Source organism: Chiloscyllium plagiosum, unplaced genomic scaffold (assembly GCF_037043375.1).
Source record: "Chiloscyllium plagiosum isolate Xiang-an unplaced genomic scaffold, Cpla_swu_hap1 HiC_scaffold_2, whole genome shotgun sequence".
Lineage (NCBI taxonomy): Eukaryota > Metazoa > Chordata > Chondrichthyes > Orectolobiformes > Hemiscylliidae > Chiloscyllium > Chiloscyllium plagiosum.
In genome coordinates, this window is record NW_028270140.1 from 160,038,230 (window position 1) to 160,057,780 (window position 19,551).

The 19,551-nt window shown below is 52.0% G+C and overlaps 1 protein-coding gene across 2 annotated transcripts in view; it reads right to left on the reverse strand.

Annotated features, from left to right (window-relative positions):
* Positions 1-1,294: 1,294 nt before the first annotated feature.
* The window catches only part of cplane1 (ciliogenesis and planar polarity effector 1), an 885,738-nt gene continuing 867,481 nt past the window's right edge, over positions 1,295-19,551 (reverse strand). For both annotated transcript variants that reach the window (XM_087975286.1, XM_087975281.1), the window contains exons 51-52: positions 2,615-2,763; positions 1,295-1,725 (exon numbers count right to left, since the gene is read on the reverse strand). In XM_087975286.1, coding sequence (XP_087831412.1) covers positions 1,597-1,725; positions 2,615-2,763 — 278 coding nt within the window. In that variant the 3' untranslated portion in view covers positions 1,295-1,596. The remainder of the gene's footprint in view (positions 1,726-2,614; positions 2,764-19,551) is intronic.

The window sequence follows — 19,551 nt, forward strand, 5'->3', positions numbered from 1 at the left end:
CCCCGGGCACGTACTCACCCCGGGCACGTACTCTCCCTGGGCACGTACTCACCCCGGGCACGTACTCTCCCCGGGCACGTACTCTCCCCGGGCACGTTCTCACCCCGGGCACGTTCTCACCCCGGGCACGTACTCACCCCGGGCACGTACTCACCCCGGGCACGTACTCTCCCCGGGCACGTACTCTCCCCGGGCACGTTCTCACCCCGGGCACGTTCTCACCCCGGGCACGTACTCACCCTGGGCACGTACTCACCCCGGGCACGTACTCACCCCGGGCACGTACTCTCCCTGGGCACGTACTCACCCTGGGCACGTACTCACCCCGGGCACGTTCTCTCCCCGGGCACGTTCTCACCCTGGGCACGTACTCACCCCGGGCACGTACTCTCCCCGGGCACGTACTCACCCTGGGCACGTACTCACCCGGGCACGTTCTCACCCCGGGCACGTACTCTCCCTGGGCACGTACTCACCCCGGGCACGTACTCACCCGGGCACGTTCTCACCCCGGGCACGTACTCTCCCCGGGCACGTACTCACCCGGGCACGTTCTCACCCCGGGCACGTACTCTCCCTGGGCACGTACTCACCCTGGGCACGTACTCTCCCCGGGCACGTACTCACCCGGGCACGTTCTCACCCCGGGCACGTACTCTCCCTGGGCACGTACTCACCCCGGGCACGTACTCACCCGGGCACGTTCTCACCCCGGGCACGTACTCTCCCCGGGCACGTACTCACCCGGGCACGTTCTCACCCCGGGCACGTACTCACCCGGGCACGTTCTCACCCCGGGCACGTACTCACCCCGGGCACGTACTCACCCTGGGCACGTACTCACCCTGGGCACGTACTCACCCTGGGCACGTACTCTCCCCGGGCACGTACTCTCCCCGGGCACGTACTCACCCTGGGCACGTACTCACCCTGGGCACGTACTCTCCCCGGGCACGTACTCACGCTGGGCACGTACTCTCCCTGGGCACGTACTCACCCTGGGCACGTACTCACCCTGGGCACGTACTCTCCCCGGGCACGTACTCACGCTGGGCACGTACTCTCCCTGGGCACGTACTCACCCCGGGCACGTACTCACCCTGGGCACGTACTCTCCCTGGGCACGTACTCTCCCCGGGCACGTTCTCACCCCGGGCACGTACTCACCCCGGGCACGTACTCACCCCGGGCACGTACTCTCCCCGGGCACGTACTCACCCCGGGCACGTACTCTCCCCGGGCACGTACTCACCCCGGGCACGTACTCTCCCCGGGCACGTACTCTCCCCGGGCACGTACTCTCCCCGGGCACGTTCTCACCCTGGGCACGTACTCACCCTGGGCACGTACTCTCCCCGGGCACGTTCTCACCCATGTGTCAAACCTGGAAAGGGGACGAAACAGTTCCAGTGACGTGTATCTATTCAGCAGGCCCTGTGTAACTGTACAGAGTCCGGGTTTATTTCGGGTAAGGGTCACTCATTGTCACGGTGGCCTGTAAGTTGGTTTCTTTCCTACAGATGGTGACACTCAGTCCCACCAACAGAGGTGACCTGTGGTGAGTTGTTATATCGTTGCGGGTGAGTGCTGCACAATTCAGGGCTGTTCCACACTGGCCAGCATCTTGTTAACTGCAGCCCAGTCCAGATGACTGAGGATACTGCTGCTGCTGCTATCAGACTGAGCTGCAGCTTCCGAGCTCGCTGCCTTCGGCAAATCAGCAACCTGGGGAAACAAACCAATGTGCAATGCAGTCAGGGTAAACTGAGGGAGCACCAGTAACTCACTCCCAACTGCAGCTCAGACCCATCAATGCTCCTCCTAAGCCAACCAGGCTCCCAGCATCAGCCCCACTCCGCCCCATTCCCAGCTGGGCCCAGCCCTGCCCCATTCCCAGCTGGGCCCAGCCCTGCCCCATTCCCAGCTGGGCCCAGCCCTGTCCCACTACGCCCCATTCCCAGCTGGGCCCAGCCCTGCCCCATTCCCAGCTGGGCCCAGCCCTGTCCCACTACGCCCCATTCCCAGCTGGGCCCAGCCCTGCCCCATCCCCAGCTGGGCCCAGCCCTGTCCCACTATGCCCCGTTCCCGGCTGGGCCCAGCCCTGCCCCATCCCCAGCTGGACCCAGCCCTGTCCCACTATGCCCCGTTCCCGGCTGGGCCCAGCCCTGCCCCATCCCCAGCTGGGCCCAGCCCTGCCCCATTCCGCCCCATTCCCAGCTGGGCCCAGCCCTGTCCCACTCCGCCCCATTCCCAGCTGGGCCCAGCCCTGCCCCATTCCCAGCTGGGCCCAGCCCTGCCCCATTCCCAGCTGGGCCCAGCCCTGTCCCACTACGCCCCATTCCCAGCTGGGCCCAGCCCTGCCCCATCCCCAGCTGGGCCCAGCCCTGTCCCACTACGCCCCGTTCCCGGCTGGGCCCAGCCCTGCCCCATCCCCAGCTGGGCCCAGCCCTGCCCCATTCCGCCCCATTCCCAGCTGGGCCCAGCCCTGTCCCACTCCGCCCCATTCCCAGCTGGGCCCAGCCCTGCCCCATTCCCAGCTGGGCCCAGCCCTGTCCCATTCCCAGCTGGGCCCAGCCCTGCCCCATTCCCAGCTGGGCCCAGGCTGTGCACTGACCTGCAGGAACAGGTCATCCTCACGGTCCAGAATCTGACGAATCTGCTCTGGGGGGTTCCAGTGGGTCAGGGAGTCAGCGTCTGAGCTGGATTCATCTTGTGTGGAGCATGGAATTTGGAAGGAAGGTCTGACTGAGGTCTGATGGGAGTCTAGGAAAGAAGTGCAGCCAATCAGGATGAACTCGCAGGGATCCCCAGAGAATTACACCCTGCCTTGCAGTGGGCATTGCTGGCTCCCTCTCTGACCCCATGGGCCATACTTGCCTGTGCTGGTTCCCCACCCTCCCTGAGCCATAGAAAGGCTGCGCGAAGGTGTATACCTGGGAAGGCAGGGGAAAGTTGTTTTCTTCCATTGAAGAGTAAAATGCAGTGAATTCAGCATTTCCTAACCTGATTTACATTTCCCCTTGGGAACAGAAACCCAGACCTTGTTCCTCAGACTGGCCACTTTTAAGGAGCTTGTTTCGAGCAGTTTTTGTGGAGTCACAGAGTTTTTAGCAGTATAGGAGGAAGCCAGAAATTTGATTATTCCCACTGCCCCCAACCAATCCCAGTAATCTTGCACGTTTTATCTCTCTCAAGTGCCTCCCAATTTCCTTTTCGATTCACTGATTATTTCAGCTTCCACTTTCCAATCCCAAAACGTGTGAGCAGATGGTTTCAGGGGACACACACACACACACACAGCTCCAGGTGACACACACACAGCTCCAGGTGACTCACACACAGCTCCAGGGGACACACACACACACAGCTCCAGGTGACACACACACAGCTCCAGGGGACACACACACACACAGCTCCAGGACACACACACACACACACAGCTCCAGGTGACACACACACAGCTCCAGGGGACACACACACACAGGTCTAGGGGACACACACACAGCTCCGGAGGGAACACACAGAGCTACAGGGGACACACACACACAGCTCCGGAGGGAACACACAGAGCTACAGGGGACACACACACACAGCTCCAGGGGGGACACACACACAGCTCCGGAGGGAACACACAGAGCTACAGGGGACACACACACAGCTCAAGGGGACACACACACAGATCCAGGGACACCCACACAGCTCCAGGGACACCCACACAGCTCAAGGGGACACACACACAGCTCCAGGAGGGACACACACAGAGCTCCAGGGACACACACACACACAGCTCCAGGAGGGACACACACACGACTCCAGGGGGACACACACACACAGCTCCAGGAGGGACACACACACGACTCCAGGGGGACACACACAGGACTCCAGAGGACACACACAGAGCTCCGGAGGGACACACACAGAGCTCCGGAGGGACACACACACAGCTCCAGGGGACACACACAGCTCCAGGGGACACACACACAGCTCCAGGAGGGACACACACAGAGCTCCAGAGGGACACACACAGAGCTCCAGGGGGACACACACAGAGCTCCAGGGGGACACACATACAGCTCCAGGGGAACACACACAGAGCTCCAGGGGACACACACAGAGCTCCAGGGGGACACACACACAGAGCTCCAGGGGACACACACACAGAGCTCCAGGGGACACACACACAGCTCCAGGGACACACACAGAGCTCCAGGAGGGACAGACACAGAGCTCTAGGAGGGACACACACACACAGCTCCAGGGGACACACGCACACACATAGCTCCAGGGGACACACACACAGCTCCAGGAGGGACACACACAGGACTCCAGGGGACACACAGAGCTCCAGGAGGGACACACACAGAGTTCCAGGGGACACACACACAGGGGTCCAGGAGGGACACACACAGAGCTCCAGGGAGACACACACATAGCTCCAGGGGGGACACACACAGAGCTCCAGGAGGGACACACACAGAGTTCCAGGGGACACACACACAGCTCCAGTAGGGACACACACAGAGCTCCAGGAGGGACACACACAGAGCTCCAGGGTACATACAGAGCTCTGGGGGTCAGACACACAGCTCCAGGAGGGACACACACAGAGCTCCGGGGGGGGGACACACACAGGGCTCCAGGACACACACACACACACAGCTCCAGAAGCGACACAGAGCTGCAGGCTGTGGAAAAACGGTTTTATTTCATATCTCTCATCTAAAACGGTAAACCTGTCTGCCTCCTCTTCGGACTCTCAGCCAATGGGAAGACGTATCCTTGTCTCCCATATCCAAACCTGTCAGGATCTTCTCCACCTTGATCAGATCTGCCGTCAATCTCCTTCACTCTGAGGAGAACTGCCCCAGCTCCTCCATTGTAACCTCTTCAGTAAAACTCCTCATCCCTGGATCCACACCCCCCTTGAAGACTTGGCCAAGCTCCCTGAAGGCTGAGGGCCAGAATGGGACTCAATGCTGTAGCTGGAGCCTAACCAGGTTCAGCATCACCTCTCCATACTCAATCCCAGTGTTTCTGAAAGCAGAGCTCCAACACTCAAGGACTGATGTGCCTGTATCCCCAGCTCCCTCTGCTTCTACAACAGTGCCATGAGGCCAATATTGTCCCTTTCCATTCCTCAATCTAAATGAATCACCTCCCACTTCTCTGCATTAAATTCCAACTGCCACTTGTCTGCACATTGTTAAATAAACGAATGAAGGGATATGGTCCAAGGGCCGGTGTATAGAGTCACAGATCAGCCAGGATCTCACTGAATGATGGGCTGAATGGCCTTCTCCTGTTAATGGCCAGCAATTTGTAACTCTGTCACTATCTGCCACTCCTTCACGTTGATATCATTGGCAAGCATGGGGAGATGGGGACGTTTGATTGGTTGGTTAGTAGGATGTTGGTGTAGCTGTTACCTAATCAGAAAGGTGGGAAGTGCAGTATTTAAAGTTTTTTGCTATTGTTTTACAATGTTTTATGTCTCAAGTACATCTTAGAATTTCTAATCACAAAGAATTTAGATTACTTAGTGTGGAAACAGGCCCTTCGGCCCAACAAGTCCACACCGACCCTTCGAAGAGAAACCCACCCAGACCCATACCCCTACATTTACCCCTTCACCTAACACTACAGGCAATTTAGCATGGCCAATTCACCTGACCTGCACATCTTTGGGCTGCGGGAGGAAACCGGAGCACCCGGAGGAAACCCACACAGACACAGGGAGAACGTGCAAACTCCACACAGTCAGTCGCCTGAGTCGGGAATTGAACCCGGGTCCCTGGCGCTGTGAGGCAGCAGTGCTAACCACTGTGCCACCGTGATGCCTCTAATGATGCAATACGTTAGTAGAAGTGATTATAGATATTGATAAATTCTTTTTAAATAGGAGAAAATAATATCTGAAACTACATTCTACACAAGGTAATGGTGGAGTAAGTGATACAAAACTGACATGAAAAGGAAGGATACTTTCCGAAAATGCGGTAAAATTGTCATTTCAGGCTGGCCATTGCTGTAGCACTAACATGGTTCCTAACTTTGAGCAGGGAATCGGATTGGAAGACCAGACTGAACAGGCATCAGCTCCTTTAGAAAACAGCTTCAACAGCACAAGGTCATTTAGCAGTACCTCAGCGTTCTAGGCACAGGGGTCACCTTGCCTATTCAAGGCACGTTCCAACACATTCGAAAAAATGACCTACATAAAGATCAATCCATTTCACTTGTTTTGCAAATTACTTTAACTCTGTGCTCTGGGATTGAGTATGGAGAGGTGATGCTGAACCTGGTTAGGCTCCAGCTACAGCATTGAGTCCCATCCTGGCCCTCAGCCTTCAGGGAGCTTGGCCAAGTCTTCAAGGGGGTGTGGATCCAGGGATGAGGAGTTTTACTGAAGAGGTTACAATGGAGGAGCTGGGGCAGTTCTCCTCAGAGTGAAGGAGATTGAGGGCAAATCTGATCAAGGTGGAAGGTCGAATTTGAAAGCTGAGTACAGGATTAAGGATAGGATTCTTGGCAGTGTGGAGGAACAGAGGAATCTTGGTGTGCAGGTACATAGATCCCTTAAAGTGGCCCCAAGTGGACAGGGTTGTTAAGAAAGCATATGGTGTTTTGGCTTTCATTAACAGGGGGATTGAGTTTAAGAGTCGTGAGATCTTGTTGCAGCTCTATAAAACTTTGGTTAGACCGCACTTGGAATACTGCGTCCAGTTCTGGTCGCCCTATTATAGGAAAGATGTGGATGCTTTGGAGGAGGTTCAGAGGAGGTTTACCAGGATGCTGCCTGGACTGGAGGGCTTATCTTATGAAGAGAGGTTGACTGAGCTCGGTCTTTTTTCATTGGAGAAAAGGAGGAGAAGAGGGGACCTAATTGAGGTATTCAAGATAATGAGAGGCTTAGATAGAGTCGATAGCCAGAGACTATTTCCCAGGGCAGAAATGGCTAACACGAGGGGTCATAGTTTTAAGCTGGTTGGCGGAAAGTATAGAGGGGATGTCAGAGGCAGGTTCTTTACACAGAGAGTTGTGAGAGCATGGAATGCGTTGCCAGCAGCAGTTGTGGAGGCAGGGTCATTGGGACATTTAAGAGACTGCTGGACATGCATATGGTCACAGACATTTGAGGGTGCATACATGAGGATCAGTGGTTGGCACAACATCGTGGGCTGAAGGGCCTGTTCTGTGCTGTACTGTTCTATGTTCTATCACAAACTTTCCACTGCACTCATTTAAGAGCATAGAGTTCATAGAGATATAGAGCACTGAAACAGACCCTTCGGTCCAACTCATCCATGCCGACCAGATATCCTAAATTAGTCTGGTCCCATTGCCAGCACTTGGCCAATATCCCTCTAAACCCTTCCTATTTATATACCCATCTAGGTGCCTTTTAAATGCTGTAATTGTACCAGCCTCCACCACTTCCTCTGGCAGCTCATTCCACACATGCACCACCCTCTGTGTGAAAACGTTGCCCCTTAGGTCTCTTTTATAACTTTCCCCTCTCCCCCTAAACCTGTACCCTCTAGTTCTGGACTCCCCGACTCCAGGGAAAAAACAAGTCTATTTACCCTATCCATGCCCCTCATAATTTTATAAGCCTCTACAAGGTCACCCCTCAGCCTCTGACGCTCCAGGGAAAACAGCCCCAGCCAATTCAGCCTCTCCCTGTAGCTCAAACCCTCCAACCCTGGCAACATCCTTGTAAATCCTTTCTGAACCCTTTCACAACATCTTTCCTACAGCAGGCTGACCAGAATTGTAGTTGAGAGTGTAGTGCTGGAAAAGCACAGCAAGTCAGGCAGCATCAAGATGAGGGGCTTATGCCCGAAATGTCGATTCTCCTGCTGCTTGGATGCTGCCTGACCTGCTGTACATTTTCCAACATCACACTCTCGACTCTGATCTCCAGCATCTGCAGGCCTCACTTTCTCCTAGACAAAAATTGTACACAACATTCCAAAAGTGGCCTAACCAATGTCCTGTACTGCAGCAAGACATGACCTCCCAACTCCTGTACTCAGTGCTCTGACCAATACAGGAAAGCATACCAAACGCCACCTTCACTATCGTATCTACCTGGGACTCCACTTTCAAGGGGCTACTTTTACCATGTAAAAGAAAATAGCACTCATTTATATTGTTCCTTCCAAGACCTGAGGATAGACAAAAGTATTTTGCAGACAATGATATAGATTTCAGATGCAGGGTTACCTGGAGGAAAGGAGGTACAGAGTTTGTATACATTAACATCCTACAAGCAGTGGTGAAATAAATAGCCAACTGTTTGTTTGAACAGATAATTTGAGGGATAAATATTGGCCAGGACACTAAAAACCTTCCTTTCTTTATCAAGTAGTACCTTGGGATGTTTTGCCTCGGCCGAAGTGGTGAAACACCTGATGGTGCCAGTGACAATGCAGCACTCCCTCATCATTGGGTTGGGTTGAAATTTCAGATGGCTCTTGCACCCCTGTCACTAAACCCAGGCTGACTGCTGGAGCAGATTGAAAATGCAGCATTGTGAACGCAAGGGTTTTCAAGGTGATTGTTTTGTCACTTGGATTCAAGGTTAAACTGAGGAAAGGAGGTTATGTGATTTTTCAATTCTGCCAGACAACAGGCCTGGTGCGGTGAGTGCTTGTTTATCGCTGGGGAACAGCGCAGTTTGAGCCTAACTTGGGGGAACATGGAAGATGTCTGCACCTGGAAACAAGCAGAAACACAGACAGTCTTTCCATTTCGTGTTTGGACTGAAAGAGGCAGCTGAGTCTCAGAGACAAAAGGGTACAGCTGCTTTGGTCAGCAGAGTGGGGAAAGCTGTAATTCAGCTAACGTATAAGACAGAGAGGGGCAATCCCAGATCAAAGAGACATTCTGTGGCAGTCAAAAGCTTCTGAAACATTTATCCTGCTGAACCTAAAAGAAATCGCTGGGTAGGCCTAAACGCTGGTATAACTGGTTTGGAAATCCTCCAAACACTGAGGGAAGCACCTTTCAGCACTCACTCTCAACCAGGAGGTGTGAACCCATTGGAAGGGAGGAGTGGCTGTCACCATTTCCTGGGAAGGCTGCAATCCTGTGGAGATTGTGCATGTCTCCACATGTATGTCTTTTCCCAAGACCCTGAAAATATGCAGCTACTTCAGCTCATTATTACTGCACAATGTGTGTTCCCTAAAGTCACGTTTTCAATGTTCTTGGATATCTTCCTCTTTAACGTCTCCCATACCTTTCTGTTACTGGAGCTTTCCTCTCCACGAAGGACAATTTCCCAAAAGAACATAGAACATTACAGCACAGTACAGGCCCTTCGGCCCTCAATGGTACACCAACCAGTGAAACCAATCTGAAGCCCATTTATCCTACACTATTCCATTCTGGTCCATGTATTTATCCAATGACCATTTAAATGCCCTTAAAGTTGGTGAGTCTACTACTGTTGCAGGCAGTGTGTTCCACACCCCTACTACTCTCTGAGTAAAGAAACTACCTCTGACATCTGTCCTATATCTATCACCCTTCAATTTAAAGCTATGTCCCCTCGTGCTCGCCATCACCATCCAAGGAAAAAGGCCCTCCCTGTCCACCCTATCTAACCAGGTAAAAACACTGACTGCAGATGCTGGAAACCAGTTTCTGGATTAGTGGTGCTGGAAGAGCACAGCAGTTCAGGCAGCATCCGAGGAGCAGTAAAATCGACGTTTCAGGCAAAAGCCCCACCCTATCTAACCCTCTGATTATCTTTTATGTCTCTATTAAGTCACCTCTCAACCTTCTTCTCTCTAATGAAAACAGCCTCAAATCTCTCAGCCTTTCCTCATAAGACCTTCCCTCCATACCAGGCAACATCCTAGAAAATCTCCTCTGAATCTTTTACAAAGCTTCCACATCCTTCTTATAATGCAGTGACCAGAACTGTACACAATACTCCAAGTGCGGCCACATTAGAGTTTTGTACAGCTGCAGCATGACCTCCTGGTTCCGAAACTCAATCCCTCTACCAATAAAAGCTAACACACTGTACACCTTCTTAACAACCCTATCAACCTGGGTGGCAATGTTCAGGGATCTATGTACATGGACACCGAGATCTCTCTGTTCAATTACACTACCAAGAATCTTACCATTAGCCCAGTACTCTGCATTCCGGTTAGTCCGACCAAAGTGAATCATCTCACACTTGTCCGCATTAAACTCCATTTGCCACCTCTCAGCCCAGCTCTGCAGCTTATCTATGTCTCTCTGTAACCTACAACATCCTTCGTCACTATCCACAACTCCACCGACCTTAGTGTCGTCTGCAAATTTACTAACCCACCCTTCTACGCCCTCATCCAGGTCGTTTATAAAAATGACAAGAAAGGCTTTTCGAATTCTAATTCTGCTTCTGAATACAATCTAATCATGCTTTCCCCATCTCTGTCCCAAGCACTATCACTATTCCCATAACATTCAGGTCATTAAAGTCCACCGTTATAATTACTCTAAAATGCTTGTCCTTTCAGTTATTTCATTGCAGATTTGTTCCTTTACATAACATCATCAGACATAGGAGCAGAAATTAGGCCATTCAGCCCATCAAGTCTGCTCTGCCATTCAATCCTGGCTGATAAGTTTCTCTAGGAGAAAGTGAGGTCTGCAGATGCTGGAGATCAGAGCTGAAAATGTGTTGCTGGAAAAGCGCAGCAGGTCAGGCAGCATCCAAGGAGCAGGAGAATTGACGTTTCGGGCATGAGCCCTGCTTCAGGAATGAGGAAAGTGTGTCCAACAGGCTAAGATAAAAGGTAGGGAGGAGGGACTTGGGGGAGGGGCGTTGGAAATGCGATAGGTGGAAGGAGGTCAAGGTGAGGGTGATAGGCCGGAGTGGGGTGGGGGCGGAGAGGTCAGGAAGAAGATTGCAGGTTAGGAAGGCGGTGCTGAGTTCGAGGGATTTGACTGAGACAAGGTGGGGGGAGGGGAAATGAGGAAATTGGAGAAATCTGAGTTCATCCCTTGTGGTTGGAGGGTTCCTCGGCGGAAGATGAGGCGCTCTTCCTCCAACTGTCGTGTTGCTATGGTCTGACGATGGAGGAGTCCAAGGACCTGCATGTCCTTGGTGGAGTGGGAAGGGGAGTTGAAGTGTTGACCTACAGGGTGGTTGGGTTGGTTGGTCCGGGTGTCCCAGAGGTGTTCTCTGAAACGTTCCGCAAGTAGGCAGCCCGTCTCCCCAATATAGAGGAGGCCACATCGGGTGCAGAGGATGCAGTAAGTGATGTGTGTGGAGGTGCAGGTGAATTTGTGGTGGATATGGAAGGATCCCTTGGGGCCTTGGAGGGAAGTAAGGGGGAGGTGTGGGCGCAAGTTGTGCATTTCTTGCGGGTGTGAGAATCCTGGTTGAAGAAGTAGGCGTGGAGGTGAAGGCGGCCAAAGAATTGTTCGATGTCTCGCCGCGTGTTACTTCTTCAACCAAGACTCTCGCCCACCCTCTGACGACCCCTTCTCCCACCTCCAACACACCCCATCCACCTGGACACCCCGTGCTGGCCTCTTACCCGCCTTCGATCTCTTCATAGCCAACTGCCGCCATGAAATTAACCGCCTCAACCTCTCCGCCCCTCTCACCCTCGCAGCGTGCAGCCCTCCACTCCCTCCGTTCCAACCCCAACCTCACTATCAAACCAGCAGACAAGGGAGGCGCGGTAGTAGTTTGGCGCCCCGACCTCTACACCGCTGAGGCCAAACGCCAGCTCGCAGATACCTCCTCCTACTGCCCCCTTGACCATGACCCCACCCCCCACCACCAAACCATCATCTCCCAGACCGTCCATAACCTCATCACCTCAGGGGACCTCCCATCCACCGCCTCCAACCTCATAGTCCCACAACCCCGCACCGCCCGCTTCTACCTCCTGCCCAAAATCCACAAACCTGACTGCCCCGGCCGACCCATTGTCTCAGCCTGCTGCTGCCCCACCGAACTCATCTCGGCATACCTCGACACCGTCCTGTCCCCCTTAGTCCAAGAACTCCCCACCTACGTTTGGGACACGACCCACGCCCTCCACCTCCTCCATGATTTTCGCTCTCCTGGTCCCCAACGCCTCATCTTCACCATGGACATCCAGTCCCTGTACACCTCCATCCCCCATCACGAAGGACTCAAAGCCCTCCGCTTCTTCCTTTCCCGCCGTACCGACCAGTACCCTTCCACTGACACCCTCCTTCGACTGACTGAACTGGTCCTCACCCTGAACAACTTCTCTTTCCAATCCTCCCACTTCCTCCAAACAAAAGGAGTAGCCATGGGCACCCGCATGGGCCCCAGCTATGCCTGCCTCTTCGTAGGATATATGGAACAGTCCATCTTCCGCAGCTACACTGGCACCACCCCCCACCTTTTCCTCTGCTACATTGATGACTGTATCGGCGCTGCCTCGTGCTCCCACGAGGAGGTTGAACAGTTCATCCACTTCACCAACACCTTCCACCCCGACCTCAAATTCACCTGGACCGTCTCAGATTCCTCCCTCCCCTTCCTAGACCTCTCTATTTCTATCTCGGGCGACCGAATCAACATGGACATTTACTACAAACCGACCAACTCCCACAGCTACCTGGACTACACCTCCTCCCACCCTGCCCCCTGTAAAAACGCCATCCCATATTCCCAATTCCTTCGTCTCCGCCGCATCTGCTCCCAGGAGGACCAGTTCCAAAAACGTACAACCCAGATGGCCTCCTTCTTCAAGGACCGCAATTTCCCCCCCCGACGTGGTTGACGATGCTCTCCACCCCATCTCCTCCACTTCCCGCTCCTCCGCCCTTGAGCCCCGCCCCTCCAATCGCCACCAGGACAAAACCCCACTGGTCCTCACCTACCACCCCACCAACCTCCATATACATCGTATCATCCGTCGTCATCTCCGCCACCTCCAAACGGACCCCACCACCAGGGATATATTTCCCTCCCCTCCCCTATCAGCATTCCGAAAAGACCACTCCCTCCGTGACTCCCTCGTCAGGTCCACACCCCCCACCAACCCAACCTCCACTCCCGGCACCTTCCCCTGCAACCGCAAGAAATGCAAAACTTGCGCCCACACCTCCCCCACACCTACCCTTCACTTCCCTCCAAGGCTCCAAGGGATCCTTCCATATCCGCCACAAATTCACCTGCACCTCCACACACATCATTTACTGCATCCGCTGCACCCGATGTGGCCTCCTCTATATTGGGGAGACAGGCCGCCTACTTGCGGAACGTTTCAGAGAACACCTCTGGGACACCCGGACCAACCAACCCAACCACCCCGTGGCTCAACACTTCAACTCCCCCTCCCACTCCACCAAGGACATGCAGGTCCTTGGACTCCACCATCGCCAGACCATGGCAACATGATGGCTGGAGGAAGAGCGCCTCATCTTCCGCCTAGGAACCCTCCAACCACAAGGGATGAACTCAGATTTCTCCAGTTTCCTCATTTCCCCTCCCCCCACCTTGTCTCAGTCCCAACCCTCGAACTCAGCACCGCCTTCCTAACCTACAATCTTCTTCCTCACCTCTCCGCCCCCACCCCCACTCCGGCCTATCAACCTCACCTTGACCTCCTTCCACTTATTGCATTTCCAACGCCCCTCCCCCAAGTCCCTCCTCCCTACCTTTTATCTTAGCCTGTTGGACACACTCTCCTCATTCCTGAAGAAGGGCTCATGCCCGAAACATCGATTCTCCTGCTCCTTGGATGCTGCCTGACCTGCTGCACTTTTCCAGCAACACATTTTCAGCTCTGATAAGTTTCTCTACCCCATTGTCCCCCATTCTCCCTGTAGCCCTTGATCCCCTTGATACTCAAGAACCTATCGATCTCTGTCTTTAATATACTCAGTGATCTGGCCTCCACAGCCTTCCGTGGCAATGAATTCCACAGATTCCCCACTCTCTGGCTGAAGACATTTCTCCTTATCCCCATTCTAAAAGTTCTACCCTTTACTTTAAGGCTGTGCCCTCGGGTCCTGGTCTCTCCTACCAATGGAAACATCTTCCCAACATCCACTCTGTCCAGGCTATTCAGTATTCTGTCTGTTTCAATTAGAGTCCCTCCTCATCCTTCTAACCTCCTTCGAGTATAAACCCAGAGTCCTCAAATGCTCCTCATAAGTTAAACTTTTCATTCCTGGGACCATTCTCGTGAATCTCCTCTGAACCCGCTCCAGCGACAGTACATCCTTCCTGAGGTATGGGGCCCAAAGCTGCGCACAATACTCCAGACTGGGACCTCTTCACTTCTTGCTTGAACACTCTCCATCCATCACTCCTGGCACCTGGCTCAGTTTGTTCTCCTTTTATTTTTCTCACGTTTTCCAAGGTACAGGTAGTTCCAGCCCAACACTGCTTGTCTTTCTGGGAAGTATGTGGAACATTCCCCCTTCCAATATGACTTGGTTGACCCCCTCCTGCAAAATCTCTCTCTCTGAGACTTCAAAGACATTATTGGTATTGCTCTTTCCTCACCAGGAATTGGGAAAATTAATTGATGTTGCTTCATTCCCATCGCTCCACTTCAGATTCTTCCTTTCCTTGTCTGCTCTGCTTCCAGCAATCTAGGTTTGTTCAATTTATCACTTCAGTAGCATGACACTGTAATCTTTTTGCTATAAATTCTGCACCACGTGATGAAGGAGCGTCGCTCCGAAAGCTAGTGCTTCCAAATAAACCTGTTGGACTAGAATCTGGTGTTGTGTGAGTTGTAACTTTGTCCACCCCAGTCCAACACCGGCATCTCCACATCTATTTCCTCTGACCACCTGACCCCCCCACCCCACTGCACCTTCCCCTGCAAGCACAGAAGGTGGAACCCCTGCCTGTTCACCCCCTCCCTCCTCACAATCCAAGGCCTTCCAGGTGAAACAGCGATTTACCTGAACCTCACTCAACCTAGTCTCCTGTATTTATTGCAAGACCAAATGCAGACTGGGTGACTGCTCTGTGAATCACCTCTGCTCAATGTCAGTGCTGTTTTAGACACTGCCTTGCTCATACTCATAGACAGAGAGTCAGACAACATGGAAACAGGCCCCTCTGTCCAACCAGTATAAGCCAACCATGTTCTCAAACTGAACAAGACCCACCTGCCTGCTCCTGGCTCACATCTCTCCAAACTGTTCCCACCCATGTCCTTATCTAACTGTCTCCTAAACATTGTAACTGTGCCCAATCCACCACTTCCTCAGGAAGTTCATGCCAGATGCAAACCTACTCTCTATGTAAAAGATTTGCCCCCAATGTCTTTTCTAAATCTCTCTCCGCTCACCTTAAAAACACACCCCCTCGTCCTGAAATCTGCTCTAGTCCCAGCCTACTCAGCCTCTCTTTATAACTACAACCTTCCACACCTGGCAATATCCTGGTAAATCTCTTCTGAATCCTCTCCAGCTGAATAATTTCCTGCCTATAACAGGGCGTCCAGAATTGCACACAGTATTCCAGAAGAGGCCTCACCAATGAGCTATACTCAGAGTTCTGTCCTCAGTCAGCTGCAGTGTTCCAGTAAAGTCAGGAGATCAGGATGGTGCCATGGTATCTCACTGAACAAACCATGCTGAGAGCTAGGCTATTGTTCTGGGAGACACCATGGCAGCAGTGCCCACACTCCCTGTAATTAATGAAGGACAGAGCCCAACACAAGCTGCAGAAACAACGTGTTTTCTACTGGGGTACTCCACAGCCTTCAGCACTGAGCTCAACAACTTCAGAGCATGGTCAGTGCCCTCCACTTGGTCTACCCTGCATTTTTAAACAGTAATTACAGTAGGAGGAGGCCATTTGGCCCATCGAGCCATTAAGATCATGGCTGATCTATCCACCATTTCAGCTCCTCCTCCCTGCATTATCCCATTAACTCTTTATTCCCCAACCATGCAAAACCCCAGCCAACTAGGTCTTGATCATATTTAATGAAGCTGCCTCTCCTGCTTCCTTGGCAGAGAATTCCATAGAGTCCCGATTTACTTGTCAATATCTCAGTTTCTTAGTGCTGCTTTGAGCAGAGCCGACCCATATTCTGTTATTAACACATATTCTGGATCCTACAATCATAGAGTCAGAGAGATGTACAGCATTGAAACAGAGGAGAAAGTGACGTCTGCAGATGTTGGAGATCAGAGCTGAAAATGTGTTGCTGGAACAGCGCAGCAGGTCAGGCAGCATCCAGGGAACAGGAGAATCGACGTTTCGGGAATAAGTCGTTCTTCCTGAAGAAGGGCTTATGCCCGAAACGTCGATTCTCCTGTTCCCTGGATGATGCCTGACCTGCTGCGCTTTTCCAGCAACACATTTTCAGCATTGAAACAGACCCTTCAGTCCAACCCGTCCATGCCAACCCAATCTAGTCCCACCTGCCAGCACCCGGCCCATATCCCTCCAAACCCTTCCTATTCATATACCCATCCAAATGCCTCTTAAATGTTGCAATTGTACCAGCCTCCACCACATCCTCTGGCAGCTCATTCCATACACGCACCACCCTCTGCGTGAAAAAGTTGCCCCTTAGGTCTCTTTTATATCTTTCCCCTCTCACCCCAAACCAATGCCCTCTAGTTCTGGACTCCCCAACCCCAGGGAAAAGACATTGTCTATTTATCCTATCCATGCCCCTCATAACTTTGTAAACCTCTATAAGGTCACCCCTCAGCCTCCGACGGTCCAGGGAAAACAGCCCCAGCCTGTTCAGCCTCTCCCTGTAGCTCAAACCCTCCAGCCCTGGCAACATCCTTATAAATCTTTTCTGAACCCTTTCAAGTTTCACAATATCTTTTCGATAGGAAGGAGACCAGAATTACATGCAACATTCCAACAGTGGCCTAACCAATGTCCTGTACAGCCGCAACATGACCTCCCAACTCCTGTACTCAATACTCTGACCAATAAAGGAAAGTATACCAAACGCCTTCTTCACTATCCTATCTACCTGCGACTCCACTTTCAAGGAGCTATGAACCTGCACTCCAAGGTCTCTTTGTTTAGCAACACTCCCGAGGACCTTACCATTAAGTGTATAAGTCCTGCTAAGATTTGCTTTCCCAAAATGCAGTACCTCGCATTCATCTGAATTAAACTCCATCTGCCACTTCTCAACCCATTGGCCCATCTGGTCCAGATCCTGTTGTAATCTGAGGTAACCCTCTTTGCTGTCCACTACACCTCCAATTTTGGTGTCATCAGCAAGCTTACTAACTGTACCTCTTATGCTCGCATCCAAATCATTTATGTAAATGACAAAAAGTAGAGGACCCAGCACTGATCCTTGTGGCACTCCACTGGTCACAGGCCTCCAGTCTGAAAAACAACCCTCCAGCACCCCCTCTGTCTTCTACCTTTGAGCCAGTTCTGTGTCCAAATGGCTAGTTCTCCCTGTATTCCATGAGATCTAACCTTGCCAATCAGTCTCCCATGGGGAATGCCTTACTGAAGTCCCTATAGATCACATCTACTGCTCTGCCCTCATCAATCCTCTTTGTTACTTCTTCAAAAAAACTCAATCAAGTTTGTAAGACATGATTTCCCACACACAAAGCCATGTTGACTATCCCGAATCAGTCCTTGCCTTTCCAAATACATGTATATCCTGTCCCTCAGGATTCCCTCCAACAACTTGCCCACCACCGAGGTCAGGCTCACCGGTCTATAGTTCCCTGGCTTGTCTTTACCGCCCTTCTTAAACCACGTTTGCCAACCTCCAGTCTTCCGGCACCTCAGCTGTGACTATCGATGATACAAATATCTCAGTAAGAGGCCCAACAATCACTTCCCGAGCTTCCCACAGAGTTCTCGGGTACACCTGATCAGGTCCTGGGGATTTATCCAGTTTTATGCATTTCAAGACATCCAGCACTTCCTCCTCTGTAATATGGACATTTTGCAAGACATTACCATCTATTTCCCTACAGTCTATATCTTCCATATCCTTTTCCACAGTAAACACTAATGCAAAATATTCATTTAGTATCTCCCCCATTTTCTGCGGCTCCACACAAAGGCTGCCTTGCTGATCTTTGAGGGGCCCTATTCTCTCCCTAGTTACCCTTTTGTCCTTAATATATTTGTAAAAACTCTTTGGATTCTCCTTAATTCTATTTACCAAAGCTATCTCATGTCCCCTTTTTGCCCTCCTGATTTCCCTCTTAAGTATACTCCTACTTTCTTTATACTCTTCTAAGGATTCACTTGATCTATCCTGTCTATACCTGACATATGCTTCCTTCTTTTTCTTAACCAAACCCTCAATTTCTTTAGTCATCCAGCATTCCCTATACCTACCAGCCTTCCCTTTCACCCTGACGGGAATATACTTTCTCTGGATTCTTGTTATCTCATTTCTGAAGGCTTCCCATTTTCCAGCCGACCCTTGACCTGCGAACAGTTGCCCCAATCGGCTTTTGAAATTTCTTGCCTAATACCGTCAAAATTGGCTTTTCTCCAATTTAGAACTTCAACTTTTAGATCTGGTCTATCCTTTTCCATCACTCTTTTAAATCTAATAGAATTATGGTCACTGGCCCCAAAGTGCTCCCCCACTGACACCTCAGTCACCTGCCCTGCCTTATTTCCCAAGAGTAGGTCAAGTTTTGCACCTTCTCTAGTAGGTACATCCACATACTGAATCAGAAAATTGTCTTGTACACACTGAACAAATTCCTCTCCATCTAATCCCTGAACACTATGGCAGTCCCAGTCTATGTTTGGAAAACCATTCGTGCTCCCCATGCCTTTTGTTGGGTGAGACTTATACTTCCTAATCTTCCTTTTTGCTCCATTTGCTCCTTTCAGTACAGGAGAAATCCTCTTCCTTCAATTGTGAAGTCATCATATTGGACTCGAAATGTAACCGTTGTTTCTCTGTTGTTACAGATGCTGCTCGAGCTGCTGGGTTTGCCCAGCCCTTTCGGTGTTGCTATTACAGCAGGAAGGGGCTGGTGTGAAGGACTGATCGCACTCAGTGAAGTACTGAGCTTTCACACTGCAGCAAGGGACCCTGTCTGATACTGCCCCCTTTGGAAAGGGTAGGAGATGATGGCCAGGCCTGTGCTGCTCCTGTTTGCTATCGGTCTGCCTGGTACCTGGGTAAGGTCTCCGCTGGGCTGCAGCTCTCAAGGCTCCTAAACCAAAACAGCATTGGGATCAGACTCGTTACTTGGGCTTGGTATCAGTGTGGATCAGCTGGAGCCTGGAGGTGTTGAATGTGAGGGATATTCAGGCTGATACTGAAAGAGAATATGACCAGGTCGATATAATACCAGTTTCCAGCTGCAGACCAGCTGCAGAAGGTACCTGTCCCTATGTGACTGTACTGTTCACACAGGCAACAGGCAGTGAGTGACTGTGTTCCCCCCCCGGTGAATGTACTGAGCAGTGACTGCCCCTCCCCCGAAAGGGTGAGCAGTAACCACCCTCCCCTTGGGGGGGGTGAGCAGTGGAACTCCCCCTCCCCCTGGGGGGTGAGCAGTGACTGACCCGTCCCTCGGAGGGGGAAATGGTGAGCGAGTGAGGAACTGACACCC